General features: G+C 40.4%; 3 protein-coding genes across 4 annotated transcripts in view; 1 reads left to right on the forward strand and 2 right to left on the reverse strand.

Annotated features, from left to right (window-relative positions):
- Positions 1-5309: 5309 nt before the first annotated feature.
- Positions 5310-8229, reverse strand: LOC111347713 (uncharacterized). Its single transcript, XM_022954927.2, has 2 exons — positions 7293-8229; positions 5310-7081 (listed from the first exon to the last, which is right to left on the reverse strand). The coding sequence occupies exons 1-2, from the start codon at positions 7984-7986 to the stop codon at positions 6774-6776; spliced, it is 1002 nt and encodes a 333-aa protein (XP_022810662.2). The 5' UTR covers positions 7987-8229; the 3' UTR covers positions 5310-6773.
- A 622-nt stretch (positions 8230-8851) lies between these two features.
- The window catches only part of LOC111324914 (xanthine dehydrogenase/oxidase-like), a 46533-nt gene continuing 41821 nt past the window's right edge, over positions 8852-13563 (reverse strand). For both annotated transcript variants that reach the window (XM_088762823.1, XM_088762824.1), the window contains exons 38-40: positions 10297-10370; positions 9779-9872; positions 8852-9447 (exon numbers count right to left, since the gene is read on the reverse strand). In XM_088762823.1, coding sequence (XP_088618949.1) covers positions 9397-9447; positions 9779-9872; positions 10297-10370 — 219 coding nt within the window. In that variant the 3' untranslated portion in view covers positions 8852-9396. The remainder of the gene's footprint in view (positions 9448-9778; positions 9873-10296; positions 10371-13563) is intronic.
- On the forward strand, positions 10614-11942 carry LOC148729511 (uncharacterized). Its single transcript, XM_088763060.1, has 2 exons — positions 10614-10864; positions 11151-11942. Exons 1-2 carry the CDS (start codon positions 10754-10756, stop codon positions 11940-11942), a joined length of 903 nt encoding a protein of 300 aa, XP_088619186.1. The 5' UTR covers positions 10614-10753.

The following is a 13563-nucleotide window of genomic DNA, read 5'->3' on the forward strand; positions in this document are numbered from 1 at the left end:
TTTCGTCTGGATAAAGTTTCGTATCACCTTCCACATGGCACTTCTACTTTGATTGTCATTGATCTCCTTTTGAACATAGCTCCTCTCAGCATCTCACATGTACAGCCTTCTCTTAACCTCATTACGACACCGACGGTAATGTTCCCAGTCTATAGCAGCGCCCGACTCACAAGCAACTTTGTGTACTTGATCTCTCTCATCCATCAACTTCTTGATCTCTTGATCTAGAAATGGACATTGCCGATTTCTGACTTTCCTTTCCTGACAGGCGCTTGACGTTCCAGGATTTCCAAAAATTTTCCATTAAAATGTTCTACTTTCTCACCAGCATCATCAATCAAAGCATTTTCATACCATTAGACTCGGGCGAGGTCATTCACAAAGTTTTCAGAGTCGTAGTTCTTACACTGGCTTCTAGATATAACATAAGTAGGCAGTGGTTTCGGCGCCTTGAGATTCAACACCACGCATACCAGAAAAGGATCAGTAATGTGTGTTTCAACCACACCACAATCGGTAACAAGGGAAGTCATGGTGACATCAATCAGAATCTCGGATATTGTAGTTACTCTTGTAGGTCCTGTTATAAGTTGCTTCATATTTAAGCTGCTACACAAGACATTTAGCGCTCTCGATTCATAGGAGCTCGTAAGCAGATCACAGTTGAGGTCTCTAACTACCAAAACGACCTTTCCGTAGGTAAGGGCTTGCAAATACTGATCCATAAAATCGTCAACTAAACATGAGAGCGGACAGTCAGGAGTTCTATAGGTGACACAACAAGAATGATTTCAATTTCTTGTGTTGAACTTGTATCCATAACTGATGAAAGCCAGAATCTGAAATTCGAGAAAGATCTTTAAGGATTTTGCTTTTGAGAGATCTCTCCGTACATAAACACAGACACCACCGGCACGATGTTTAGGGCGGTCAAGCCTAATCGGTTTGTATCCCTCAATCTCAACTTCAGCGTTCGTAACAGAGGAATTTAGCCAAGATTCGGAAACCGCCAAAATTCCATACTCTTTTTCAGCCATTAAATTCATCACTTGTACTAGGTGGTTTCTGTCCTTGATCGATTGTGCATTGAGGTGAGCCACACTGACTTTTGACTTCTGAAAGGCTTGAGTACGTGGCGTGACCAATGCGTGATACTGCGTCACAGCTGTTGCTGGACTGCTATTATTATTCATAATTGCAGTTGGTAATATGTTAATGAGATTACTTGGATTACTTCGCTGAAAGAATTAAGAATTTGATGTATTAAAACTCCGTCTTCCATTGACAATATCAATCCGCCTTTTATCCTTAAGCAGGCTTTGGCTTCTGCCCCCTCGGTGGCCTCTTCTTGGTGCCAACAAGTCCAGAAACTTCAAACGTGCCCAAATGTCACTTGAAATCTGCCATACGAGTGAACCGCGACATAAGTTGTTCCAAATTTTCCAAAAATTCCGGATATTCAGTAGAAAATTTCTGGAATAAAACATCCTGTCAACTGCCGATGAAGTTTATCGTCTGTATGGTGATAACGTTCGGTGAATAATCCCACGCAAATGGCATCACAGTCAAGTAACGGGACATGTTACTTGACTGTGATGTCTTAATCTTCTTAACTTGGTATAACTTCGTTGATAGAAGCTGTTCATACACTTCATACGTGCCGGCCACAACATACGTTGGGCATGGCGTCCAATCGCTTAACCATGAAAAGCAGTTCTTAGTGCATACGCTATCATCATTCCATTGCTGTATGCAACTTTCCTTGCCATGCTTCGTCACGTACTATCTTCAACAACTGTTCTTCATACTTTGATCTCAGCAGCTGCTTTGCCTTTGTCGCAGTCACCTCCTCTCCAGCAGCTTCACATAACGTTGGTTCCGGGTATACAAGCCTCAACGTCAGTCCAAGTTTTTCACTATACCTCAGGGCCTCAGTAACGAGTGACTGATATCCCAACGCAGCAGCGCGCCCTTCAAACTCTCTTACCGTTTTCATACTAGGGTCGCTGTTTGAGTACAGATTTATTACTGCCTTAATCTTCGTGATCTTATATTCTCCCTCTACGGACTGCAGGCCACGTCCACCTTTCTTCCTCGACACGTACTATAAAGCGGTCGATGACGCTGGGTGTTTATTATTATTATTATTATTATTATTGGGTGTTTATTATTATTATTATTATTATTATTTTTGTTTCATCCAGCTCTTTTCAAACGGTGAAGCGAGTGGATAAATGATAGAAGTTTGTAGATAAATGGTTCGTTTATATCTCTTCTACAGACTTATTCTCTAGGGAAATGGATCTTAAAGCTCCTGGCATCCACTAAAAATAAAAGTGATGAATGTACCTTGTATTTCCAATGGCGGATCTAGGGTAGTGGCCCGAGGGGCCCAGGCCCCCTCTTTACTTTGGGTAAAAAGTAAACACATAGGGAAGAAAAGCCAGCAACTTCACAGCTCGCTAAGATCTTCGAGGGATTTACCTACTCGTCCTTGCTCTCCCAAGTTCAAGATCAGCTTGACGACAAGCAATTTGCGGTTGCTCGTAAATCTAGTACTCACGCACTGGTATACTTCATGCACGTCATCCTCGAATCACTCGACAGAGAGGGCATGTACGCCAGGATTCTGTTTACCGATTTTAGTAAGGGGTTCGATCTCGTCGACCACAGGGCTTTACTGCATGAGTTGGAGGTGCTTGGTGTTCATGAAGCCCTTGTCCGTTGGGTTTGCGCCTTTTTGGTTGGCCGGCTGCAACGTGTTAGGATTAATAGTCAACTGTCCTCGGCCATCTCGCCTCGTGGTGGCATCCCACAAGGTACGCGCTTGGCTCCTCCTCTCTTCGCTATACTTGTGAATAGGCTGGCCAGTGAATGGTGTACTCGTCTAAGTACGTTGATGACCTTACCCTCTTGGAACTTATTCCCAGGAACTCTAATAGCCATTTGCCCGTCATCGCATCTAAGTACTCCCAGGAACGCAATCTGAAACTAAACCCTAAGAAGTGTAAAGAGATGGTTGTTGGCCTTCTCCAGTATAAATCAACATGTTCCAGTCCTCTACTAATAGGGGGCGCCCTAATCGAAAGGGTATCCCAGTACAAACTGCTGGGGGTCATAGTTTCTGATGACCTTTCATGGAACGCACGTTGTGAGTATATATTCGATAAAGCTACCAAACGCCTCTACGGGTTGAGGATTCCTAAGTAAAGTGGACTTTCACCTTCCCAATTAGTATCTGTATATTGCAGTACGATTCGCTCTGTGCTCGAATATGCATCCCCTGTATGGGCGGCACTTCCAGCCTACTTAAGTGACTTTTTAGAACAAGTCCAGAGGAAAGCTCTTTATTTTTGGCTTCCCTGATCGTTGTTATAGCGACGCACTACATCTTGCTGACCTTGAACTTCTTAGCGATAGGTGGCAACAAGCTTGCGTGAATTTTGCCAAGTCCTGTCATGTGTCAGGAACACTTAGTAGTCTCTTTCGGGTTCCACTGGTTTATTACCACGGTTATAATTTCCGCTCACAATCGTGTATCAGGCCCCTACTGGCAAATGCAAAAGATTTAATGATTTTGTAACTGTCAAATTTCAAAATGTATGTCGCGACCGCCCCCTGTAATTCAGTTGTTACTGCAATAGGGTTGAGTAAACGATTCCTTGATTGATTGATTGAACTGGGCTCCCCCTTAGCTTAGAGCCTGGATCCGCCACCGATTACTACTTGCCACGCTTTTCTTCCGTCAGCCTAACCTCTGGAAAGTTTTCCCTATAACCCAATACTATTCTAAAACAATGCCGTAGTCCCAAAAACAATGTACTGTTTTTGCTGTTCATTGTTTTTGCTTTCTTTATCCAGGAACTGTAGGTCTAACGAAGCATGGAACTTGGCTTGCAAAATTTTCCTTACATACATTCTGTGGTATGGTTTTATACGGGAATCTTGCCCTTTAATAATAATAAAAGTCTTTATTCCATCATAAGATAAAACTACATATCTTATGTTACAATGAATATGGAAAAACTACAGAAATCTACATACATATTATGAATTAAAAAGTATGTCATTACAATAAATGGAGCTTAAATATCAACCTATTTACAAAGGTGTTCATAAAGCGCTGTGTATTAATTTTCAGGCGCGCGCAGCCTTTTTTCCTAAGATTGTGTACATATGTCTTTTGGACAGGAATGATGTCTTTCAGGGGGTGGCAATCCGTTGATTTTAGTTTCTTCAAAATGTTTCGGTCTTGTTTGTTTAAAAGGTTCTTGATAAAAACTGGAAATGAGATAAAACCGCGTTTATGACATCGGTCTAAAAAGTTTTGTGCAACCGTAAGATCGGACTCAGATGCCCCATAGACTGAAAGTGCATAGCTAAAATTAGCCAAAACAATGGATATAAAAAGATGATCAATCTCTGCCTGAGAGTAATGTTCCTTTCTCAATATTCGTAGGACGTGTAAACACTTGTTTGCTTTGACAAGCTTAGTTCTTACATGCTCATCAAATTTTCCGTCACTCTGTAAAGTTACTCCTAGTAAAACGAAGCTGTTACATTGGGGAATATTATTAATTGCAGAGTAGAGTACATTATGATTTTTCTTTCTAACAACCAGCTCTTTACATTTGCAAGGGTTGCAGACCATTCTATTGTCTTTACACCATGTTAAGAACTGTCCTACTAAGTCGGCAGACGGGTCACTATTCCTAGTGATAGGCAAAAGAATAGTGGAATCATCGGCATATTTAAAAAGCACAGAGCAACCATTAAAAAATATCTCCAAATCGTTCAAAAATATACTGAACCACTGCCTGTCTACACAGATCTTCCCTAATGCCTGGAAGATCGCAAAAGTTACCCCTGTTTTTAAAGGAAACGGCAGTAGGAATGAAAAGAATAACTATAGACCGATCTCTGCGCTCCCTATTCTTTCGAAAGTGCTGGAGAAACACATCTGTGAATACCTAGTTAACTTCTTGAAAGAGAATGACTTATTCCACCCTCTCCAGTCAGGGTTTAGAGAATCGCACTCCACTGAAACTGCGCTTATTCGATTGGTAGACCAGTTACTGTTTAACCTTGACAATGATAAAGCCACTGGACTTGTTTTTATTGACTACAAGAAGGCGTTTGACCTGATTGACCATAACCTACTATTGTCAAAATTGAAGGCTCTTGGAGTGGGTGAGAGCAGTCTACCCCTGTTCCGTGACTATCTGAGTGGCAGACGCCAGTATGTGAATATAGACGGATAGCATTCTACCCAAAGGGCCTTAACATTGGGAGTCCCACAAGGCAGCATATTAGGTCCAATCTTGTTCCTTGTTTTTATTAATGATCTACCTGCAACACTTCAGCACTCCGTGGCTGATATTTATGCTGACGACACAACTATTAGCTACTCCACCCATTATACGACGGCTCCTAATGATATCTCGGTCGGCCTTCAGACGGATATTGATGAAATCTTGAATTGGTCAGCTGACAACAGAATGATCCTTAATGAAACCAAAACCAAATCTATGCTTGTCACTGGTAAACGGTTAGCCAAGAAAATGGAACAGTCCACCCTGCAGTTAAACGTTAATTCTACTGAACTTGAACAAGTGAACTCGCATAAACTATTAGGTGTCACGATTGACAGCCAGCTTACTTTCGACCAACATGTCGAAAATCTATGCACGAAGTTATCGCAGAGAATTGCCGTGCTGCGAAAAATAAGACGCTTTTTGCCCATTGATCAAAGGAAACTTTATTATAATGCTATGATCAAGCAGACAATGCTTTATGCATCAACCATATGGACATCTTGTTCTGCTGAGAATTTGCAGAAAGTCTTTAAACTTCAGAAACGCGCGGCACGTGTAATTCTGGGAGCTGACACTAAAGCGAATAGCGTACAACTGTTTAGGAAATTGGATTGGGTTCCATTCTTTCATGAGGCAAAAGTAAATAGGTCACTAATGGTGTACAAACGATTGTCTGGGGACTGTCCGCCTTATATGTCCCAAATGCTCGTAAGAAATGCAGACATAAATGAAAGATCAAGCAGACATGGACAACTAAACCTCGTCTGTCCCCGATTCAAACGGGAGCCAGAGGGAGGTAGGTCTTTCACAGTATCGACCTCATGCCTCTGGAATACCTTACCACTGGACATAGGAATGAAACCTACTATCAAATGTTTTAAGAAGGCCATGTTAGATTTTTTAAAGAATAGTTATAAACGATTAGAACATTTTATCTTATAGTTTTTATAAACTTTGTAATTTTAGATTTTTAGCTCTTGAACTTTTTCCATAATTAATTAGTTTTTAGTCTTTTTTAATAATTATTTGTAATATATTTTAAGAGGGCCATGCACTGGTTTGTCAGTTTTATACTGTTATGTGTTTTACCCTCTTTAAATAAAGTTGATTATTATTATTATTATTGATATTATTAAAAAGATACGGTCCGCTTACTCTACCTTGTGTGGTTCCTCTATTGACAGATTTCCACTGTCCTAAAAAATTATAACTAACAACACGTTGTTGTCTTGCATAGAGGAAACTATGATACCAATTGATAATGTACGGATTTAGAGGTTGCTGTTTCAGCTAGACTTAGAGGTAGCTGTTTTTTGCTTAGCTGCGGACAGAAGAATAGAATACTTCTGATGTAGAAATTAAAATAGAAATAAACCTTCTAAAAAGTTATAACCGAGAAGATCGTTCAAATCATTGTGAAGGTTAACCTGTTGGCTTTTCAAATGCTTTTGACAGTTGTCACTGGTAGATTCCAAACACTTCGTAGTCTGTCACACCAAAATTTCGAGCTCCCGTGAAGAATGTGTTCTGCTGTTCGGTGGGAAGCTGATAGGAGTTGCCGAGATTACTGTAACTTGAACCACTTTTGTTTGCGTTGTTTGATACCTGTAAGTCATGCCCTCTACCAAATGTTGGTCCATGGCAGCTGTTACAGTAAATGGCATACTGGTGATCTTTGGCGAGTGGCATTTTAATCGGATCAACTCCCTGTGGATTCACCATGCTGAACAAGAATGACTGTGAACAGTGCAGGTACTCATTCTGACCTGTTTTAGAAAAGAGACAGAAAAATGTTACTGGAATAACGTTCACATCTAAATTCCTTAAGCAGTTTTCCAGAATCGCCATGATAACATGGGAGCAAATTTTAAGAGGCGATGATGTCAAAGGGAGATTCGAATACTGCTTCCTTCCCTTCCCTCCCCACCCCCACCACACATACATCCTCCCAGTTGCAGAATTGAGCTATTTACTTACTGTTCCACGAATTTTCCGTGAAGCCTCCAAATATGTTGTCTCCACTTTTGACGATGGTAACTGTGGGTCCTTTGTTATCACATTTGGAATGAAAGGCTTGAGCTGTGAAACCATCTCGAAAACCTCGAAAAAGAAGTTGCCATTTACCGGGTTGAGGCAACCAACCGTTAAGCGTGCTTCGGTGCCTTACATTCGTCAGTATCACTGACTCTTCAAAACATTTCAGCCCTTTATACTTCAGCTCCTCCAGTAACCCTTGGATCTGGTAGAATTTTGCCTCGGCTTCGAGTTCCTTGAGAAATTTAGCATCCTCTGGTATAATCAGCTCTCCATCGCGGAGATAGTTGAGTATAAACCGGAAGTGTTCCCCATCTCGGTCGATAAAGAAAGCTCCGTCTTCGGAAGGTTTCACCTCGAACTTCCCGGAGAACATGGCAGCTAACATCGAGTCTGGATCTTTAGTCAACGTCTGAAGACTTGTCGTGAAACGGCGGCCGCCAACATTGAGGTTTATCGTCGAAGAAAGGTGGACATGGTCTATTTTCTTCGACATGGCGTCGATTGCTTCTTGCTCCTGACGAAGTCTTGTTGCTTCTCTTTGCAATACCTCACAGACCTCTTTAATTTGATTTTCAGCGTCTTTAAAAACTTGATTGTTTGGGTTACTTCCTTTTTCAATGCTTTTTTCACTCATATTCTAACAGAGGAACAACTGTTGCTCCAATGCAGCACGCGGCGGTGACAGCGAAACTTCAGACAAAAATTGTAAACTTGCATTGGTCATGTGACAAAGTGACAGTTGTCGAACCGTAACAGTCAAGAGTAACGCAATCCTTATAATAGCGTAACGAACTTGAATATCTCTTGATCACATTGCCAGTCGACACTCTCCGTACAACACGGTGACTCAATAATGATCTCTCCAAAACAGAAATTTTCTTGGCTCTCCCCCATACAGCAGTTTCTTTCTTAGACGGACTTCTGTCTCACGGACGGTTTCCTAATGATAATTGTATTTGTCCATGTACCTGGTTTTTTAGTTGTTTATTTACCTTTCCATTGGGGAAAGGGAAACCCCCAAAATTGAAGTTCATGTGAAGTCAACCTATGGATGACAGATTTTCAATGCGAACTAAAATCACAGAACGAAAATCGAGGAAAAAGGATGGCCACAAAAATTCAGAATTTAAAACAAACGTTTCAAATAACAACCTTGAAAGTTTTGATTAAAATTTCGATTCACTATCCTTGACGTCCTATTTAGTACCGAATTATTCAAAAGGGTGCATTTGACAGTTGTATGTCAGTCCATCGCAAGGTCTTCCTCAGCATTTTCTTGGGTTTCCATAAAGGCTCATTACAACCTATCTAGGGAGTGTTTGGACAAATATCTAGAGATGCACTACGATTGAGGCAAACTCCTCGAACACTATTATCAAGAAACATATCTGGTATTTTGAACCACCCTCGATATCCTACTGTACAAGAAAAGCATTGATATAGGAAGAGGAAGGCTAAGAGGGAGAATATTCGCGAAAAGTGCAGATACTGCAAACAGATTTGACCAAACTCCAATTTATTTAAGTAAACGGTATCATATCATATTGAAAATCATAGCTTGAAATACCACAGTTATATTCTAAAAACCGAAGGGGCTTTGGAAATTAAAGACTCTCCAAGCTCTAACTTATGCTTAAAAGTGTTTGGCACACAATAAGAGAAAACATTGGCTGAGAGAAGAGGGCTACGGTGTACAGAGCCACTCCTCAATAAAACAATGGCGACTTTTTCTCTTTTATGGCCCCTTTTGATCCACACCTTTTTCTCGTTACTCCCACTCTTCTCAGATGCTACGTTATAAAAATATACGGATCTATTGATATGACTACCAAAGCTGTTTCCGACATTATCACTCTTCTCAGGGTTTTACACCGATGGCTTGGGCTGGTGAATCTCAATCATTCGATGCGTACTACATGTTTCCACCTTTTCACGTCTTTTAAAACCAGAATCTATTTCTAAACCTCCCTTTTCCCCTCGTGTTATCGCCGCGCTTACTTCTGTCTCTAAAAAACTAATTATGGTACGCTTGTTCTTTTTTCTTTCAGGGGTACACGTTGAAATCGTCCACATTCAGATCTGCAGAAAATTTATTCTGAAATACAAAGATAAAACAACAGTATTTTGGACCTTGAGGATGATCATGTGCCCCCGCCTCATTTCAATGAGTGATGCTACCAGGAGGTACCAAAAGGGTGGGCGGCGGTCAAAATAAAAAAGAGTGGAAGGGGTGGGACAATAGAAATTATCGCCTAATCAATTTACTCTAAATCAAACACGGCTGGTCGAAAAAACGACAACGAGCTTGTAGTGGTATTTCGTTCTAAAAAGACACCTACACTTCCGGCCACCCAGCCGGCAGTTTCACCGTGAAAGGTTAGCAAGTTAAGATGCAAAACTAGTTGGAAACTTTCTCAACCACTTACTTGTTGGACAAATTGATCAACACAAGCCATTCTGATTCGCTCACTTGTAGCAGGACTGTCAAGACGAAAGATTCCTTCAATGCCTGATTCCAGCCTGGGGAGGTAAAAAACGCTTTATAGGTGAAATTTGCCACTACCACAGACGTGTATAAGAACTGCTATTAAAAATATTTAATGTAAAAGGAAAATAAAAGGTAACTTAATTTTAGATGAGATGGTATTTATGCTATGGCCATAGAAACTTTTATGTTTTTCAAGTTTCTCTTTTATTATGTCGATTTAGGGACTGTTCGTTATTTAACGTTTGGGGTGGTGGGAGGATTTTGGCTGTGTCACAGTAAAATGTACCTGATTTTCCCCTCCCCCTCTCCAAGGCTCTAAATTATTCTAATGACCCCCTAATTGTCAGTCAATTTTCTATAGCCCCCTTTATATTTTGTCAGCAACGACTGAACTCCTCCCTCTCAGCTCCCCATGAACACCATGTGATTCACCTCTGTGTTGTTACTTAGACTGACCTGGCGTTTGAAATGGCGTCTTTAATAGCATAAAACACCGAAGCTGCAAGAATTAAGGGAGGTTCTCCGACACCCTGAAAAAATGGAAAAACGAACTAAGTTTGATATTATTTGTATCACTCTCAACTTGTTTTGGTATCGGAAACATTTATCATCTAGTTTCTAATTTTATTATGGTAATTTATTAGCCTTAAATGCTTCTCAAGGGAGGAAAATTAAATCACATTTTATAAAGCTGGTTTTTTATAGTTAGCATAAAACAAATATACTGCCAAACACGTTTAAAAATCTTAGCTAATTCAGATTAGCCCGGAGCTGAATGACTTAACTTTAGCATAGTTAGTAGAGGGGACTGGTTAGGAAACCCGAAAAACTTCAAAGGATCGGCCTATTGTTTGGGTTTTGATGTTGAACCATACCATCACGTGACCCTGACCGTGCACACATTTCAAACAAAATGGCGGACGACCATAACAATTTTGTATTTGGAGGAGATTTAGAAGCAATCCTTGATGCTTTAGAGGCCGACGAAGACATAGAACAGGAATTTATGGAAGCTGTAGATGATGTGAGTATAGAACATGTATTCTATCGTTCCTATGAACTTCTTTGAGTCAATTAAAGACGCTTAAACTTCGGGTCTAGCTGCTTTCGAGTGTGATCGAATATCTTTAGTATATCATGTAGCAGATGAGGTATTTATTCTCCCTTCTAGATTCACTGCCTTTTTTAATAGTAAATTTCATTATTTAATTGTTAGATAGTGGCAAGTTTCATAGAATGACCACAATATTTCAGAACTTGGGTGAACGCACTGACTTGACTCTAACCATGATGTTGTTGTTTTTGTTCAGGTAGAAAAGATCGAAGTTGTTTGCGAACTTTGTGCTAAAAAGTGCAAAAGCAAGCGTGGTCTAAAAAGACATAAGACAATGAAACACAAGGAATTAATCGAGGAACCAGTTGTCCAAAACTCAGTGGAAACTTCCGTCGGAGAAACAATCAGAGCTGCAGACAAATCGCTAACAACAGATGACCTGGTAGTTATGGTTGAACAAGTGAAGTTAAAACTCTCTAATACCATGGTCTATCAAGAAAATATTAGAGAAGAGTTAAAGGCATATACTTTCGTAGGGCCTAGAGAAGATTCGAAAGAACTTGGAGTTTTAAAAGAAGCCTACGATGGATTGCTGAAAAATGGGAATCGTGAAAAGTTTTACAACAAGTACTACTCACAAATTCCCTTACATGCTGTCAAGTATTTTCCAGGGCTGTCAAGAAATGCAGCAACATTGCTGTGCACTAAGCTTGCTGATAGAATGGTGTCATTCAGTAGAGAAAAGTTATTGTCTACTGTAGAGGGAAATCAGGTTAAGTTATCTTTACCTGAGAAAGAATTGGCTGGTCTGCAATATCTAGGAGGCTATGTTTTACATAATCTGCACAACAAAATAGCAAAATCAAAGAAAAGTGAACTTTCTGAGAGCCAGCAAGCCATGTCCTCTTTAAAAGCAGGAAAAGCAGTCAACCAAACTGAAAAAATCTCTCTAACTTTGACAGCATCTTTGGATCGTGGAGGTTTATGGACTATTTCAGGTGATACTCAGAAAATTTTCAGGCTCAAGAGCGCAGAACATGGCAACTGAGAATAAAAGTCATTCAAGGAAATGACATAATTTTTCCCTTATTTCATTTTAAATAGACACTGGACAGGAATAGTGCTAGAAGATTCTGTGTTCTATACTTTTGAACTTGAAATTTTTTTGAAATTGACTGTATCTGGCATTGGTGAATGATAGTGAACCAATGGAAATCAGTCATGTGATTTGAAGTACTCTATTATGTTACTGTTTCTGCGATCATAGTTAGTAGAGGGGGTTCCCTCTACTAACTATGCTGCAATAAACAACAATAAAACAATCCAGTGATATAATCCTGACGTTTATACCTTATATAAATTATTGATTGAATACTGTAGAGTTCATTCTTTCCTTTTTATCTTTCTGCTGGGTAATGGGTCATGTGTCACTTGCTCCCATGCTCTTTTCTTTTCCTTTCTTCCTCTGGTATTGCCACTCTGAACTGCAACTGCCCTTTGGATTCTAATTGTGTTGGCATTGTAACCAAAGGTCTTGATATCAGGGTTGTCATTTCTTCTGCCAAGTTTTCTCTGGTTGCCAAAGTACTCCTCTATTGGATCTTGGCAAAACCTTTCAGTAAGAACAAACTCAATTCCCTCTCCCAGTAGGAACTTTGTTGCTTCAATTACAGAGTAAACTGTAATTTTTAAACCTTCGTAGGTTTGCCAAGAAAGGAACATGCGGCTTCTTGCATTCTGGGTAAAGTTCCCGGGTCTGTTCTCTGTGCTTTCCTTCCACTTCTCTAAGTACTCTAGGAACTCTACCAGCCATTTGAATCTGAAATCATCAACTGATCGGTATGGAGCCAAGAATGGCTTTCTCTTCCTTTGGGATTCTGTAGTGCTTCTCACATTGAGGCAATCAAAAAAAGAATCCATCATTTCGCACAAATTGGCCGTTGCTTCAGCCTCTGGTGGCCCAAAATTCTTTAACACTGCAGCCACTGAAGCACTGAAGACTTGGGCAGCCAAGTTGACTCGCATTACTGAATAAGAATTGAGATTTACATGGTCATATGTTAGCTTTGGCAAGAGCTTCAGACCATTCTCTGCATCTTGAAAGAACAGCTCTGTAATATGATGCCAAAGGATGTAGGAGCCATCATTCCACATATATCTGCTACAGCTTCCAGAACCAGAGTTGTGCAAACAGTTTCTGGTTGTCTTTATTAGATGAGGCGCATCTGAAAAGAAGTACACAAACCGATGGGGAGCAAATAAATTAATAGTGCGATAACACACATCTTTACCTGCATCCCCATCCAATGGTTCATGCAGGCGATAAAATCTTCTGTTAGGAGATGCCCCATCAGATGCTGCTGCAATCACCCACAAATTGCAGGTAGTCTCTAATATGAAAACAGCATCCCAGAAGAGAGGCATCAACTGCACAGCTGTCACACCAGAGGTTGAAAAATGTGCAAGGCAGAACTTTAGCTCTGTACAGACACCTCGTACCAAGAAGGCCAAAGCATGAGTTGCAATCTGGTCAACCTTTTCCAGGGTGGCAAAGGTAACATCTGGATCACCAAGATCTGTGTATCCAATAAGGTCTCCAGAAACTTTGTCGAAAACCAGGTTGGCCATCACCTTCATCTCATCAAACATGAGTACTACGTATCTTTGAA

The sequence above is a fragment of the Stylophora pistillata genome, chromosome 6 (genome assembly GCF_964205215.1).
Source record: "Stylophora pistillata chromosome 6, jaStyPist1.2, whole genome shotgun sequence".
In the NCBI taxonomy this organism is placed as follows: Eukaryota; Metazoa; Cnidaria; class Anthozoa; order Scleractinia; family Pocilloporidae; genus Stylophora; species Stylophora pistillata.